This window comes from Osmia bicornis, chromosome 6 (genome assembly GCF_907164935.1).
Source record: "Osmia bicornis bicornis chromosome 6, iOsmBic2.1, whole genome shotgun sequence".
NCBI classification, from domain to species: domain Eukaryota; kingdom Metazoa; phylum Arthropoda; class Insecta; order Hymenoptera; family Megachilidae; genus Osmia; species Osmia bicornis.
Window position 1 is genome coordinate 4,945,859 of NC_060221.1, and position 18,352 is coordinate 4,964,210.

At 40.5% G+C, this 18,352-nt stretch overlaps 2 protein-coding genes across 2 annotated transcripts; both read left to right on the plus strand.

Annotated features, from left to right (window-relative positions):
- The first annotated feature begins 901 nt into the window (after nucleotides 1–901).
- Nucleotides 902–4,475, plus strand: LOC114874488 (radial spoke head protein 3 homolog B). The gene is made up of 9 exons (XM_029183800.2): nucleotides 902–1,709; nucleotides 2,007–2,088; nucleotides 2,144–2,317; nucleotides 2,380–2,508; nucleotides 2,565–2,768; nucleotides 2,829–2,991; nucleotides 3,162–3,248; nucleotides 3,708–3,887; nucleotides 4,396–4,475. Exons 1-8 carry the CDS (start codon nucleotides 940–942, stop codon nucleotides 3,875–3,877), a joined length of 1,779 nt encoding a protein of 592 aa, XP_029039633.2. The 5' UTR covers nucleotides 902–939; the 3' UTR covers nucleotides 3,878–3,887; nucleotides 4,396–4,475.
- Nucleotides 4,476–10,452: 5,977 nt separating this feature from the next.
- Nucleotides 10,453–12,115, plus strand: LOC114874460 (PR domain zinc finger protein 13). The gene is made up of 4 exons (XM_029183747.2): nucleotides 10,453–10,671; nucleotides 10,764–11,013; nucleotides 11,100–11,760; nucleotides 11,881–12,115. Exons 1-4 carry the CDS (start codon nucleotides 10,453–10,455, stop codon nucleotides 12,113–12,115), a joined length of 1,365 nt encoding a protein of 454 aa, XP_029039580.2.
- The last annotated feature ends 6,237 nt before the right edge of the window (nucleotides 12,116–18,352 follow it).

The window sequence follows — 18,352 nt, forward strand, 5'->3', positions numbered from 1 at the left end:
TCGCGAAAACAGTGTCAAGGAATATCATTGACAATCGATCCGTACAGGAAGCGGTGGCCAAGATGTAAGCACGCGATTAGACGAAATCACGCAATTAGAACGTAACCATTAGTTTCTGCTCTCGGGTGGCGAAAGAAGAGAGGGTGGCAAAAGCTAGCAGAGGCGAAACGATCGGTGAAACGTTTCACCTTGAAGAACTTCCACACGTAGGGGGTCAACCGCGTGCTCCGGAACAAGTTCCCCTGTACGCCGTTCAACGATACACGAACGGACATACGTGGTCATAGCTACCACCGATTTCGAACCCTTTTGCATCACTTAGGCATGCGCAAAGTTCACGCTGGTCAACGTTATTGAGTGGCCGCTGGGTAAAAATATACGTGTAGCCCGTCTACCGTCTATGTCGGTCGATTCTAAGGACATTGTCCAGTCTGTGAACTCGCGGGCGGCGTTGCGAGCCGGTTAGTAATGCCGTGGACATCGCGCAACCCTCCTCGTCGCTTTCATTCGCGATCGTTTTCCTCCCCGTCGAATCATTTCCCAAATATTCACTACGAATCATTACATACAAATCGCGAGACAATGCTTCAAGTGTTCGTTCTCGGATATCTTCAAGTACAATGTTGTATTAAATCGGTGAAAATTTAAGAAAACGTGTTTGAACGGTGTGAAAAACACGTTGGAGGTATGAAATAAAAAAGATTTGTCTCAAGTTTTCTCCTGGAATAATTCAAAAAATAATCACGTCAACGTTGGCGATACACAGTCGTCTGATATTAGACGGACCGTTTCTACTTGAAGGAGTTCGACCGTTCCAGGATGGTGATCCTTTCCACTTAACCTTTCCGGCTCGACGCTTTTCACAGCCAAAGGGATTTCGGTGTATTAAAATGCACGACGAGGGGGTTTCTTTGAAAATTTGCTGAAGAGGAAGGCAACATGCCTGCTGGAATTACAGCCTTGCCACCAGCTACCAACGTAGATCATTTCAACCTCGAACGAAAGGATCATCCAGCGTTCACGATCCTTCAGAAGGACGGTCTGGACACGAGTCTGCCTCTTCTTCACGTGAACGGCGACGATGGTTCGAACGGATCGGAAGTCCACGGACTCGAGAGCTTCAGGAACAACCTGTTTGATCGGAAATGCATCAGCAGATCGAACGACCATCTGCTTCAAGCCGCGCTTCAATACAATCAAACGAATCCGTTGAAGAAGAAGCCGAGAAGCCGAAGTCAAGACAGCGCTCGTTCGTCGGAGAAAATTCCGGCCATTAAACCGAGCATCACTTTGTCGACTGAGAACTTCAACGAGGTTTTGAACGCGAAATTGAAGAAACTACAGGAACAGGAGAGGCAGGAACAGCGTAGGAGCGGGAGGAAGAACGAGAACCTCGGGAGGAAACCGTTCATCAGCACCGTGAAAACCGGCGAATTCCTGATGCCGCCGCCGGAAGTGGCGGCCTTACTTGGCATCGCGCCACCCGCGAACGGCAGCAACGAAATCGACGTTTGCCCTTTGCGGTCGAGATTCAAATCCCTCGTGTCGCTGGCCAGGAGGCCGGAAGTACGTCACAGCAGCCACAATGCCAGGTGTCCGGCCGCGCTCAAGGCCACCGTCGACTACACCCTCGGAATGATGAACGCGACCACCATCGCTGCATCGACCTTGGACGACAGGGTGAAAACGATCAAGAGAAACGACCCGACGTAAGTTACGAGGCTCGACGGTAAATCTTGACAAAACGAACCGAGAGAACACGGCAAATTTTTTCCACGATAATACCTTGCGAAGGTCTAAAAAGACAAGTTTGTTAGAAGAAAGCGTAAATCGTTTTATTGCGTGCACGAGAGAGAAGATTATCAGATGCAATTGCGTGCGGCCAGATTCTAGCTACGCTTACACACGTAACATTATAAATGAGGATGTTAGAGCGTGAAATGATTTTTCGACGGTCGTTCAAAAATTTTCCAGTTACAAATTATTCTCGTACGCTTTTCTTACAGCGATCAACCGATTCCTTTCGGGAATATCATGTTCGATCGTCGGGTCGTTCGCGGAAGTACCTGCGCCACTGCCCCTATTCTCGTAAGTAACAAACGGAAAGTCTCTCGAAACCGAAGAAAGAAAGTCTGATTCGTAGGTCGACGGAGATCAATCGTTAGCAGCCAGGCAAGCGGAAGCTAGGCGAAGAAACCTTGCGAGAAAAAGAGCGCAAGCTCAAGCCTCGAAAGCGCTCGTCCTTCGAAAAGGTTCACCGCCTCCGGTTTCGGGTCGCAAACACGAGCCAGTGCAAACGGACCTCTTTCTCGAGGAGGTAATTAACGATACAAGCATTTCTTTTTTCAATAATTAAAATTACGAAATCATATTCGATAGCTATCGGAGAAACCAGAGGAATCGGAAGTCGGAACGCAGACCGATTACTTCTTAGACAGGCCTCCGACCCCCGAATACTGTCCGCCGAAGGTTGGCGAAGATGTTTGCACGCAAATCGAACCCGGTGATGTAAGTGTAAAATAATCTCCGTCTTGATTCATTAACAAAATTTATAAAACCTTCAGCTGTTCGACTTCGACTTCGAAGTGCAACCGATCCTCGAGGTACTCGTTGGAAAGACGATGGAGCAGGCGTTGATAGAGGTCCTCGAAGAAGAGGAAATCGCTGCTCTAAGAGAGCAGCAAAGGAAATTCCGAGAGTTACGCGCTGCAGAGAAAGCAGAAGCCCGAAGATTGGAAGAACAGGAACGAAGAATCAGAGAAGAAAAGGTTTGCATACTTTTTCATCTAATCCTACGATGATTCGATAATTTATTAAATAATCTACAGGATCAACGATTAAGGCAACACGAGAAAGCGATGGTGTCTCAGAAGGAAACGGAAGAACGAATCGCGGCGGCGACTCTTTTAACAGGATACATTGCCGAACTTCTTCCGGCTGTTCTAGAAGGGTTGAAAATGTCCGGATTCATATTGGACGAGATCAAGGCTGGTTCGTGAACTCGCAAGAACACTGCTACTTTTTGTGAATTAGTTAGTCAGAAAGGTTTATCAATTATTCTTTGTTTTATATCATTTCTACCTTCGTTGCTACTGGGTTTACGGAATCGAACGTATCTCGAAGAAATTCATCGAAATTTGAAATGAATCATTTTTATGCAGATGTCGAGGAAGGTTTTGTACCATGGTTGATGAAAGAGGTGAAGAAAGAGATGGGGAATATGATCGAGAGCAGAGAACTACTGATGGGTTAGTACGAATTTTCTTTTGCGCATCGTTTTGCAGATTTACTCGAGAATTTGTTATAAACTTTGCAAGAATCTGCCACGCGATGTGATTTACGCTACCGATCATTTCGACAGAGGATTTATAGAGGTGTCGGTTACACCGAAGGAAAACGTCCCTTTGTGCGTTAATCCTGTCGTGCTGTTAACAGTTTTATCGTGGAAGGCATTGTCACGTCGCAAAAGGAGAAAGAGCTGTATTACCGTTTCATTATTATTCCATTCGAAACAGAAGGCCATGAACGGCGAAACGAATAGCCGTAAGGTCTCAGGTACCCCCTCGATGACCACGATCTGGTGCCACTCTGTCGCGAAATTTCAATCGTTCCTCCCAACAATTTTTCAACCGCTACCTTCAATTATAATTAAAAAATTGTTAATAAACGGACTGGCTGGGTATTCAAGTTTTCGTATAACGTTTCAGAAATCGTCAGAGAGATTCTGGAGAGTCGTGCGGAGACTTACAGAAAACTTGGCGAGGAATACGATGCGTCGAGGATGAAACCGTCGACGGAGCATGTAGAAGGTGGTGGCAGCGATCCAAATTTCGTGAATTATCAACCCCCAGTTATAGAAAACACGGAAGCTGTTTAAAATACTCTTTGTAAGTAATATTATAATAATTTTAGACGAAAATAATTGATCCTCCTCGGTTAACAAATTAGCAAATAATCCGAATAATCGTCGTCTCATTGTCATCGTTTCATATCCTTTTTTTATTCACATTGGAGAATTCGTTTGCCAAGGTTTTAACGCTCGTTGATCTTCGAAAGTAGAAACGAGCGTATCATAGTTAGCTTTTGGATTTAAGAACACCTTCACCAGAGGAGCAATCCCCGGTCCCACTGGTTTCTACATTAAGCAGTGTACACAGCTGCGAAACAAATCCATCTCCTCCAGTCGCGCCCCCGTGACAGGTCACCGCGTTTGCGATCCCCATGGCAAACACCAACCACCACCACCATGCCACCGCGTCCCAGACAAAAATCCATCAGAAATTAATTATCCATTTTCTTTCAATCTGAATTAGAATAAAATCCCCTAAAAATTTTAAATAAGCTGTTTTCGAATACATCAGAATTAATTAACACAAGTTTGTTAATTACTTGCAGATTCGTCACGAATCAAGGAGAGGATGAAATGGAATTAAAAGGAGGGGTTCAAATTAAGAGAAGACCAATAGTGATTCGACGCAAACATTTAAAGTAATCCAAAATAAATGAAATTGTTTAATATTATTTTCCTACGTCCTTTTTTCTTTCACTCCTGTGTATATTTTCCTTGGCTAAAAATTACACGATTTGGGAAAAAATGAGCGTGTCGATGTTAGTTATTATAGAAGGAATGAAGGTATTTGTGCTCGGATGGCGGGTTACTTGTCTTCGTTGGTTTATCTTTTGGAGGTAGTACACGGAAGAGCAGCTGAAGTGACACTGGCGAGATCGAAAATACGAATCGGTTCCTAAAATCGTCGAACTTTGTTTTACTTCTCCCACCAGTGTCTGTTATTTCGGTTTAGAAGAATCCGTGGTTCGGGAAAAAGGAGCACGCGACTCGAGCAGAATCCGAACCAGCAAAAATTTGTAAGATGTATCTCGAAAGAAATGTTGAAACTCGAAAGTGGAAAATGGAAAATTTGAAAATTTCTAGGTACGCGTGTTCCTTTAGCGTTACCCTAATAGAAGCTCGTCAAAAGGTAAAAAGGTAAAGTAATTACAGAGATCTAATAAAGATTGCACGTAGCGCGAGTGCAAATAAAAGGCATGGAAGCTTCTGAATCATAGCTTCCGGTCAAAAAGTTCGCCGATGAGAGGTTTGAGGTACAGTAAAGTTTGGCGCCTTCGGCACCTGCGTTCTACCGCTTGCCTTAGTATTTATTAGATTGCTTCAGACCTGTACGTACCTGTCTCACCGAGGGCTCAAGATCTAATCAAAAAAGGTGCCTATTACCGAAGGAAGACGTCACAGTCCGCTGCGTACAGATAATACCGAAAATCCAGCCTCGATTTTCCACGAAAATTTTACAATAGATGAACCATTCATCGTATCGGACTACAGAAACTAAACAGGACATGGAAATAAAATGAATGTAGGAGGGAATAAAGAAATTCAATCAACGTCCTCCCTGAAAAGTAGATAAGATTGGTCGGTACACCGCGAAAGTAAAAAACCTGTCCAGCCAAATCAGGATTAGATCGATCATAATAGGATAAGGTTTCACGGTGAATTGAGATCGGTACAGTTTTAAAAAGCCACCCACCCTCTTAAACGCACCCTTTCCAGCGGTGAACGACAAGGTGAGGGGAGCCATATTGTATTGGATTAAATTAAGCGGGAGGTTCATCCCGAGATACCGTACGTATTATATGCAGAAAACTTGTGTGCCAAGTGAGTCGTGTTTTTCGGGGAGGCTAAAGAAGGGGTACAGAGGTGGGTGCTGTTCTAACAGTGGGGTGTCTGCGTTATTTTATCATGTGACCGGTGTCACCTGCGTCTATGCGTGATTTACTCTGCCAATATTGGAAATTAGATTAGAAAATAGTCTTCTTTGTAAATTTATAATCCACACAAAATTTATTTCCTTTTATTTAAAAAAAAAATATATTCAATTAATGCTAATGGTAACGAACAGTGTTAAGATCGAGACAATAGTTTATTCTATGGACCATGCGGTGTGCTCGTAGTAACTCTTAGAATTGACTGTTAAAATCAAGCAAACAGTGGCTAATGGTTAAACAGGAATCCGAGTACGGGGTGGACGATTCTCTGCAATGGTGTTATGGTGTATTCAAGTGGCACGTGTCGCGTTACACGGCTCTCGGTTTCGAGAGACGCGGCAATATGTCGACGGCACGTGATCGAGACTAAATTTTTGACTGCGGAAAGATTACATTAAACACCCCATTCCTTTTCAATTATCATCGATTAAATTTAAGTTGCTTTAAGAAATTTATTGAATCCTTTCTGGAATTCGCATTAAAGAGAACATTTTTAAATGTACACACCCTTTAAAGTTTCTTTCATAAAACAAAGTTACGTCTATAGATAATAACAAATTAGATAAAAATTAGGATCAGTATACTACCGACGAGCATTGACAAATATTAATAATACATAAGACAGTGTCTCGTTGGAAGAGCCATTAGGGGTAAACTTTTGACACTTGCAGAACCGAGACGAATCACCTTTATAGTCAGCTCCCGCAAAGGCGACCATAATTCAGACTTCTACCCCGCAGCATCCAGGGTGGTTACGTGTTATATAGAATCTCGTAAAAGGGCACCAAACAATAAGATTTGTTACGTCGCTGCGCGTCGAAGGGGTCCGTGTCTGCTTAAAATCGAAAACCGGAAGGCTCGTGCTTCTCTATCGAACGTTTAAACGTATGCATAAATACTCGTCGTCTAATGATCAAACAATACGCTGATTTCAAAGAGAAATCATTGCCGTTCACTCGATATCGCTTGATCGATAGCGATTTTGAAATTTGGCAAACAATTTCAGTACAGGGTTTCTTTCACAAAGAATAGTATAATTGATAAGGAAGGTTGATCCAAACTGCATAGGCGGACAAGCCAAAAGGGGGTGGTTCTTGCAGGCTTATTTTGAGCAACGCAGGAGGGAGGAGCGATAATACGTAGATGATAATCGCGATATTAATATCGCATTGGGAAGCGCGCACATGCGTGCAAGGGCCCATTGGTCACGGCGGAACACTTGCTCGCTAGCAGGCCCGCGGTTCTTTCAATGCACCCCGATTTTAGAAAGAGACAACCAGAGGGTGGAACCCCAAGCCGAGATGCGGGCAAAAACAGAATTTTATCCGAGAGTTGTGGCCAGATAGGTATTTCCTATTTTGTTTATGTCGAAAAACGTACCCAGTGTGACAATAAAATTTCTATTACTTTTTCAACCACCCATGATAATTTTAATTTTGGAATTGAACAATTTTCTATAAGCAATGTCTTAGATTCATGATAGATGGGCATAACGTGGTTAACAAATTAGGAAGAATAAAATTTTCCAGGAGATTTTCCAGCTCTTGTTTACCACCGGCGAAGCGTGCAAAGGGCTTGGAACACTTGCCGTAGCTTGCTTTGATAGGGCAACGAAGAATGGCGAAACACTCGTGGTCGAATTTCGAGGGACCTGGAGAGGGGTTGGTACAGGGGATGGTGCAGCTTGTGAACACTCGTGTCATTCCCTGGTCCGGCACCATTCACCCCCCGGATGAATCACGTCACCCGTACAGGATCCACCAAGAAGAACCATACCCTTCTTCTGGTTTTCCTTCGAGCTTGCAAATATCTCCTAATCTCTATAATCTTTACCATATTTGAAAGCATATTCTAACACTTGAAACGGCCACGTTAAGTGGGTCGCAGAGAGATCATTAAACTTTATCTCAGCTAATGCTCGATCTCTAATACTAAACTAAATCGCTAGAATGACGTAAAAGTCTTTAAACCAGAATTAGATAAAGATCAGCGTATTAAGAAGTTCGAGTAACGTTAAGGAACAGGCAGTTGGTACTAGCAATTAGTGTAGGTTACCTGTAAATGCGTAATTGTGAATGCTAAGGAGCAAAGTATTAGCCGAGTCATTAGGGGAGGTTTTTCGGTCAAGGTGCAACACAATGAAGAAAAGGTTGCAGGGAAGAATCGTCGAGCAAAAAGGAAGACGGTACCAGGAAATTGGGATCGTGCGTTTCATCACGTACGCTTATCTTAAAATTTAGGCAATTAATTAAAGAAATAGAGCTCGAGACTTTTTAGGCTATTTCAAGATCTCCTATTCTAATCATACATCTTTTTACCTTCAGAGGTTAATGCAAGCCACTGTAGGTAATTTCTATCGAAAGAAAGGGAAAAAAGGTACTGCGGTTCATCGAGATCAATCGAGATCGAGGGAGAAGATTGAGATCGACGGACGATTAGGTAAATCCATGCAGGATATCGCGCGATCACGATCTACGCACGCTTGCGAGAAGAATGAGCCACTTAATTTCCTAATCAAGCGTTGATTCAGATGCACCTTTCGCCAGGATCCCTCGTCCTCGACAGGATACGCATTGGTTTGCAGCTGAGCCAAACAATGTCCTTTCACATGAGGCTTTTATAGCCCCATCAAGCACACATCCAGCCACCGTAGCCACTCCTGGTGACGGTTCCACACGAGCCACGATGAGTTTCTATGATTTCCGAAAGTGTTCGAAGTCGAAGAAACCAAGTAGAAGGTAAAATCTTGCTAATAAGAGGGGTAATAACAGAAGCAACCAACTAGAACGTACCCTGACGCGTTAAGAAAGGGTTCTTACCTTTTCAGGACCTTTTTCCGGTGAATGGTACCATTTCAAAACACGGGACACGAATACGAGAGACAAAGTATTTTTAACAAAAAAAACAATTAACCCTTTTGCGGAATTCTTTAGAAAATAAAATTTGCCAGTTCTTAGAAAAATTTTAGACAATTGATATTAATTTATCGTAGAATAACCTGCAACCTGTTGGTTTGAATTGCAAAGGAATTGTACACCGTGGAAACAATCGAATGACATTAATATTACAAAAGGAATCAATGTATTAAGGGTGCATTGGTCGCGAGGTACCGGTATCTTTCGTTGTACCGTGTTACGCTTGAACACTTCTGAATGAAAACGCAACTTCTAGACAGAAACTGGTTAAAATGGGCCAGACAATCCGGCGCCAGTGAAAGAACAATTTCAATGTTGCTGTATCAATGGCACTTTACCTGATTCATCCCTTGCTCGTGCATCCGTGACGCTGGGACTCGTACCTGCGACGGTCTTAGGTATATTAGCGAGCACCTTCTTCGGTGATCCTGAAGAGCGGTTTTGTTTTCAAGATCGTCGTACCGCCGTGGGTAGTAAAGCAATTCATGCGCAACGACGTTCTGGGTGACTGATTTTTAACCGAATTCGTGGTATTCCGAATCGAACATTCCAGCTATCCTATTGATTAGTTACTAGGAAAATTGTCATACTCCGTTGAGCACGAGCTTTGTGTTTCTTAACCTGACAATGAAACTGAACGCGTTAATAAGTTAACTGTAAACTGGAGGATACGTGACTTTAACAATGTACTACAAGCCTGAGAAATTTACCAGATATCGATAAATAATTATATTAACCAAAAGCAAATTATTTTTTAATAATTTCATAATTTTTATAGTGCACTGGTACACTTTTCTGAATTTTCTATTCTAATTTAGAATAGAATAGACGATACCAAAACGTAGATGATTTAGTAGAATACTTTTTGAAAAATATAGATGTACACTAAAGAATATTTTTTAGATTTCTAATAAAGAGAAATTAGTACATTAATTTTTACGGTAGCTCCCTGGAAGGGCGTTTCCGCCATAATTATTCGAGAGGCAGGACCAATAGCATTTCGGCAAACGGAAGGAAGGCGGATCGTATGAAAGAAAAATGGTACCATAAGAAATTTCCGAACGGTACCATCAGATTCTTCGAATTTTTAACATAAAAATTCATGGTAGACATCCCTTAATCGCACTTCAAAAAAAATCAATTCAACTCGCAATTTTATTAAAGTTATTTAATCCAGTTACTGGAATAATAATATTGTCAAGTTATAATATTAAAAAATAACATTGTGATCGATGCACCTTGCGCTAGATTAACATCAGAAACCTCCTGTAAACCCTTCTCGACCGACCGCAATGTCCCCACCGTGGGTGATGGTAGAGCATCAGGATTCGAGGATCGCTAGCACGGGGCCGAGTCACCCCCTGGCCCGTCTCTTTAAATACAATTACGCGTACACTGGCTACGGAAAGAGTCGGGGTGCAAGCATCAGAAGAGAAGGGGGAGTAAACCCCATAGCAGTCAATTCGGGGCACGAGCCCTCGGAATATATTTAAGCCACGTGCGGAATGCAGGTCGTACTCAGTTGACACCTTAACATCGTATCATCATCATCATCCGGAGAGAGATCCGAATTCTCGACGAAGACAAATTGTCGCGAGTCTCAGTGATACAGTGAAAATCAACAGACATTAGACAGATTTGCAAAGGTGTTTAAAATTCATTATTATTAAAAAAGTTTCTGAAATTTCGAGTAAAAACGCAAGGACGATTGTAAAAAGTGTTCGCGACGCGTATGGTATGAACGAAAAGATTTAAAATGGCGAACATGGAATCGACAAACGCGTTTATGTACCCACTCGTGACGGAGAGCGCGTTGATGATGAGCATCGAGGCGCTCGAGAGGACGTCTCTGCCCCAGGGATTCTTGGATATGCCCCCGATCGTCAGAGCTGCCGGTGTGCTACCAAGAGACTGCACTACAGAGGTCATCGACGTGAACAAATTGTGTCAAAAGAGTACATCGGTCGTTCGTTATGTACGTGCAAATAATATTGTTCATTTTCCAATGACTATTAACTTGTTAAGAGAGTACTAATAAACTAACGAAATTTCGTTAATTGATCACAGGTTGAAGTTGCCGATGAAGGAGGTCGACTGTACTGCGTGGATGGACTAGTGAGTACATCCTGTTGGTTGAAAGTCGTCGCGTTTGCAAAGGATTGTCAAAGCTGCAATGTAATTCTGATGACCACCGATAAAGGAGTGATGTTGAAGACGATAAAGAGCATCACACCGGGCGAACCTTTGCTTATGTGGTTCACCGAGAACATTTTGGCAATGATGAACATGCCCTTCCTGACACCGTCCAATATTCAAGGTAAAGTTCGATATTAGATATTTGTATATCGATATGTGCGATCCTTTGGAATCTCGTGTACTAAATGAGATTTATATTGATTACAGGTCAGAATCGTTACATCTGCCACATGTGCGACAACCTGTTCGAGTACCCAAATCCTTTGAAGATCCACCTAGCCCTAAAGTGCAATCGACTGGAGACTAATCATCTTTGGTCGGTGCTGGCGAAAGAGTTCAGTTTGTCGCCGAGGTCCACCCTGTCTCTCAGTCTGTTCCCGCCGACTTTCAGATTCGAACTGACCAAGTCGAATCTGGCGCGAGCATCGTCTACCAGGATATCGCCGATCTTGGTAGAAACCATGGATTCTAGTGCATCATTGACGAACAACAATTCACCGAATTCGTCGAATCAACCATCGCCTTCGTCTTCGAATCAACCCTCGCCGAACTCTTCGACCACGCAGATCTCCCCGAGCTCCTCCACTCAAGTCTCTCCTGTGAGGAAAGATTTGGGCTTCCGGCATTCGGCTTTCAAGCCGTACACTAATCAGAGCAATCTGTTCACCACGGTTTGTCCATTGACCAGAGACGAATCCGTTTTAACGACGTACAACGTGCAAACGACCGCTGCACCGATCCCCACCGAGGTACACGCTGCACAGATGGAAACGATAGTCAGCAATCTCGGAAAATCGAAGCAAGGACACCTGTGCATCTATTGCGGAAAAGTCTACTCGAGGAAATATGGATTGAAAATTCACATCAGGTTTGTAAAAATATCGTCTTACTCAGGAAATCGCAAAGCGCGCTTATGCTTATCTTGGTATTAACCCTTTCGATCTGATCGTTCAGGATATATTATCATTAGTGTTTTTTTTAATTACAGAACCCACACTGGCTACAAACCACTGAAATGCAAGTACTGTCTACGACCATTTGGCGATCCGAGCAATTTAAACAAACACGTACGATTGCACGCAGACGGGGAAACACCTTACAGGTGCGAATTGTGCGGGAAAGTGTTGGTTAGAAGGAGGGACCTGGAGAGGCACGTTAGATCAAGGCATCAAGAAAACGTGGAGCAAACTTCGGACACATCGTCGGACGGAATCGATGTTTAATAAAAGTGGTAATAAAGGTGCGAGTTGAATGTAAAACGAGATTGTTTTGTGAAACAAAGACTGGTATATTTGATTTGCATCGGTGAGAAATTATTTTAGCGACGTTAGTAAGAATGAACGTCGTTTGTAATAATGTAAATTTGTATCCTATCTTGCGCGCGCTTTAATAATTGAAATTTATAATTATTTTTGTAATTAATATTCGTAGAAAAATTGTAAATATTAGATTAGTGTAAGTAATTTTAATGATTTCGATGGTCAGCTCGCAATATTGACAGCACATAATGTGAAACTTTCTTGTTCGAAGCCACAGCACCCAGTTTTCTTACTGTATTTATCAGATATGGACAGAAAAGGGCTTACTGATATTAGATAATGTGATTAAGGAAAAAACCAAGTAAATTACAGCCGGGCTGTAGCTGTACTGACCATCGATTTAATAACCATTTATTATAGTACAAATGCCACTTAGAAAATGTACAATTATACGCTTCTGAATGCTAGAATCAAAGTTATTGTTATCTTAGTACGTAATTAAAATATTGAAATAAAATTGTTATTCTATATCCATTGACTACTTATTTCGAACCTTCTAATTTTTCTATAAATGTAATTTATAGAAATAATTAAAATAATTAATTGTAATTAAATATTATTTACAATTTAAGTGCAAAGTTAAATCCCCCGCAAAAATGTTTTCAAATTCGACAATTGCGCCATCTATACAAAAGCGGCGGAAACTACTTACCGACTTATCGACTGCCCCTTCGGTAGTCGTTAAGTTACCAGCACCAGATATTGACAAAAATATGAAATGCTATTTTTCCATCGAGTTACTGATTTCACGACAAATCAAATTAGTTTGCAAAGACATTTGGACATGAAGTTTTTATTATTTTTTTAGTGAGTGATGCTGGTAACTTACGACTGCTAACAGGTAAGTCGATAAATCTGTAAAAAGCTTCCGCTGCTTTCCACTAGGGAAATCGATCGGTAAGTCGTTGAGTAGTTTGAGCCACTTTTGTATAGATGGCTCAAACATCGAATTTTAAAAATATTTAATTTTTAATAACATTTGCAATTAAAATTAGTCGGAAATAGAACAAGTTTCTTTTCTCATTTAAAGATAGCTTTAGTTTCAATTTTTATGCAATAATATTGCAATTCCGAAAATAATGTTCCGAAATTAAATTACCGTTTCTCAATCAAAGAATATAATTGTCTCTAATGTAGCTCTTAGCTTGATATCGCTTTCTAAAGGTCTTTTAAAAACGATATAATTTTGTAATAATTATCTTTAGAAAACGATATCAATTACCAGGTCACACCACGTGGAGGTGGCTACGTTAGTGACCCTCCCTAAAATCATAAGAACGTGAAACCATTCAAAACAGACAACATAAAATAAAAATTTAAACAATACAATGCTGAAATAGAAAATAAAATTAACATCCTAATATCAGAAACAATTGAGAAAGTAATAATAATTTAACAATAAAATGCTGTAATAGAAAACATGATTATTAACATCATCAAAAGAGACAACATAAGAAAACAATTTAAACAATACAATGCTGAAATAGAAAATAAAATTAACATCCTAATATTAGAAACAATTGAGAAAGTAGTAATAATTTAACAATAAAATGCTGTAATAGAGAACATGATTATTAACATCATCAAAAGAGACAACATAAAATAAAAATTTAAACAATACAATGTTGAAATAGAAAATAAAATTAACATCCTAATATTAGAAATAATTGAGAAAGTAATAATAATTTAACAATAAAATGCTGTAATAGAGAACATGATTATTAACATCATCAAAAGAGACAACATAAAATAAAAATTTGAACAATACAATGTTGAAATAGAAAATAAAATGAACATCCTAATATTAGAAATAATTGAGAAAGTAATAATAATTTAACAATAAAATGCTGTAATAGAGAACATGATTATTAACATCATCAGAAGAGACAACATAAGAAAACAATTTAAACAATACAATGCTGAAATAGAAGGTATATTTAATAATTTCTTGATCTCAAAAATTAATTGATCGAACAAGAATTTAAACGATAAAATGCTGAAATAGAAAGCATATTAGAAATATTAAGATGATAATTTCAGTAACAATTTAAACGATAAAATGTTGAAATAGAAAGCATAATAATCATTAATATTATAATCTCAGAAAGGATCGATCGAATAACAATTTAAACGAAAAAATGCTGAAATAGAAAGCATAACTATTAAGACCATAATTTCAGTAACAATTTCAATATTAAAATGCTGAAATAGAAAATATAATTAACGCCACAATTTCGATAACAATTGAAATGGAAAATAACGAGAACAGAAAACATAACTACAATTGCAATCTCAGAAATAATTAATAAAATAGTAATTTAAACATACTATAATATTTTTAATAGATTCAATTTATTTAAAATGAAAATTTGGGATATAATTTATGGGTGAAATCAATAAAAAAAGAATCATTTATTGCAATAAAGTAAAGTATCTACAAAAGGCACATACAAAAAAAAGAAAAAACAAATTAGCGAGCATAGTGACAAAATGACTGTCCATCCGAAGATGGACAGCCATTAGTAGTTCCCCTCTTCTGGGCAAATTTTGCCGGGGCTCTTCAGCACATGGCCTCTTCTCTCTTCGGCAATAGCCTCACAAAAATCACTCGCGAAAATTTTACGCTTGCTCAGGCATTCGTAAAAACGAAACACGTAAACGAGCAACAATTCTTTGAATCGCTACTCGCATACGCGCACAATTTTTATAAATGTCCAAGCACAAAATAATTTTAATTTCACTTCACTTCACTTTCACTTTCACTTTAATACTTCATTTTTGTAATCGGGTCTAGTACCACGACTACGACTTACAAACTAATAAGGCTTGGCCTTGAAAAAATCAAGAGAGAATGCTAAATTAATTAATTAATCAACTAATTAATTTGCATTTTCATTTTTCCTCTCGATTTTTTAATTTCCAACCCCAGATACAAGCTTCTCACGTATTAGAGGAGAATACGAAAAGAAACATGAAAGCTTGCTCTGGCCCTGCCTACTTATAAACTAAACTCAATCACACCAGAAGTAAACTACCTGCCTGCCTATCGCTATATTTAAAAAAGGGCAAAAATCATTCTCACAAAAATTCACTCCACGGTTCTCATTCTACCACCCGGGTGCAAAAAAGCCTACTCCTAGGGAGAACGTCCCGGGACGCCTCCGACACCCGAGTTCAATTCAACATTCACACTCTAATAAATTCATACCTTTTTGCTGAAATCGACTGACAAATAATAGTGAACATTATGCTAAAGTAACGCGTTTCATTTTCGTATTCTTTCAAATATTAAAAATGTAAAAATTTTTCAATTTATTCTCGATAAGAATTTTCTAATTGCTTTGTAATATTGTAGTAAGTTAAGTTTGTTAATAAACGATACAAATCCCACATCCTAACCACACACACACATGTGGAACTTATATCGTGGTTCACTATTGGTTCACTACTTTTGTCAGTCGCCAAAATGAATTACACTTAAAACTAAACCTTGTCCACCGCCCTCCACCCACGCGAGTACATCTAAGTACCCGAATGAGCTTTGGGCATAAAAATGAACAAGGCCAAAGGTATTTTCACCTACCAGTTTTCTTCATGTGTGCTGAAATGCCTAAGCTAAAACGTATGATTAGCAAAAACTAAAGATGATATTCTCACTTTATTAAAAGTAAGAACATCGGCGAAATATCACGGCTCTGATTTAGTATATGGGCTGGCTCCTCCAGGGGGGTGGAGTATATAGTCGGATAGTTTGGAGGATGACCGCGAAAGAAAGACAGAGTAATTGGGGGTAAAAGGATATGCATAACGCGGTGTGAGGTCAGTCGAAGGCGAGAGCGAATGGAGAAGATAGCGATGAAATAAACGTTTTTACCTGACTATTTTAATAAAAGTGACTCGACTTTGCAAATATAAAGCTTGAAGAGCAAATACAGAAAAGCATAATTGAGCAACTATGACATAAAACATGGTGCACTGCTAATATCAGCTGGCAACGGAGGTTCTTAGGCCCCCTGAACTTGCGCTCGACGCTACATACCACCCACCCCGCCTGGACGTCGTAACGCCAGGACAGAATGCACCCCTTCGCTAAGAGCGCTACCCGCCCGTCCAACACGTTGCATCCAACGGTGTCAGATTGACGGACACCCCTAGTATAGACAAAAGGACTGCAGTTTAGAATATGGTAACATATTTTCATATGTTCCGTATTCTAAAGCTGCGCCTGCAAAGGCCTAGTAATGCATGGGTTTGTCTCCCATGAGATGGTGTTTCACGGTCTTATGCCGCGGAATCCTTGTAACTAATTTCATTAAATAAATAAAATATTGGATTGAGTTTAAAAACCAAAAGGATTCCCACCGAATACTAGTCAGTGCATTGTCATATTTACTCTCGCGTTGGAAATTTTTCGCAACACTAATTAATATAGAAAATCCTGATCTAAAAACATGACTAGTACATAAACATCGAACGGGCTAATATATGCGGGTGGATAAATGATTATGTGATAGAGTTCGTGAGGCTGAAGTGTGAATGATGAGTGTTTAGAGTCGAGAACCGTGAACGTGACAGAATGAATTTGAAGTATGAACGAAGAGCTTTCTACTATGCTGGAAGAGCAAATACTGAAAAGCAAAATAGAGCAAGTATGACGCTAACATGGTGCACTTCTAATATAGGGCTGGCAAGGGAGGTTCTTAGGCCCCCTGAACTTGCGTTCGACGCTACCACCACCCACCCCGCCTAGGATAGGATGCACCCCTTCGCTAAGAGCGCTACCCGCCCGTCCAACACGTTGCATCCAACGTGTCAGATTGACGGACGCCCATAGTATAGACAAAAGGCTGCAGTTTACAATATGTAACATATGGTCGTGCGCCACATTCTAAAGCTGCGCCTGCAAAGGCCTAGTAATGCATGGTTTTATCTCCCATGAGATGGTTTCACGGTCTTATGCCGCGGAATCCTTGTAACTACTTTGATTAACTAAATAAAAAATTGACTTTCAAAACCAAAAGGATTCCCACCCTATACTCGTAAGTGCATCGTCATATTTACTCTCGCGTTATTTTTCGCAACACTAATTAAAATAGAAAATACTGATCTAGCAACATGACTAAAGGGGAGCTTTAAATTATGCTTGAAGAGCAAATATTGAAAAGCAAAATTAAGCAAATATGACTCCACATGCGTCCACTGCTAGTATCAGCTGGCAACGAAGGTTCTTAGGCCCCCTAGTTCATACGCCAGACGCTACATACCACCCATCCCGCCTGTTTAAGGCACCTGGCCGCAATGGCACTTGGCCATTAAGGCAGGATGCACCCCTTCGCTAATAGCGCTACCCACCCATCGAACACGTTGCATCCAACGTGTCCGAGTGGTGGACGCTAATAGTATAGGCAAAAGGACTTTAAGACAGCTTAGCGTATGGAGTGCGACATACTTAAATGTCCCGTACTCTATGGCTGTGCCTGCAAAGGCCTAGTAATGCATGGTTTTATCTCCCATGAGGTGGTGTTCACGGTCTTATGCCGCGGAATCCTTGTAACTAATTTTATCACATAAAAACCAAAAGGATTCCCACCGAATACTAGTCAGCGTATAGTCATATTTACTCTCGCGTTGGAAATTTTTCGCAACACTAATTAAAATAAAAAATCCTGATCTAGAAACATGTCTGGAACATTAATATCTAACGGGGTAATATTTCACTACACAAAGGTATGCAGGTCGATAAATGATTATGTAATGCAGTTCGTGAGGTCGAGAACTGTGAACGTGACAGAATGAATTTCAAGTTCGAAAAGGGAACTTTATACAATGCTTGAAGAGCAAATACTGAAAAGCAAAATTGAGCAACTATGACACTAACATGGTGCACTGCTAATATCAGCTGGCAACGGAGGTTCTTAGGCCCCCTGAACTTGCGTTCGACGCTACATACCACCCACCCCGCCTGGACGTCGTAACGCCAGGACAGGATGCACCCCTTCGCTAAGAGCGCTACCCGCCCGTCCAACACGTTGCATCCAACGGTGTCAGATTGACGGACGCCCCTAGTATAGACAAAAGGACTACAGTTTAGAATATGGTAACATATTTTCATATATTCCGTATTCTAAAGCTGCGCCTGCA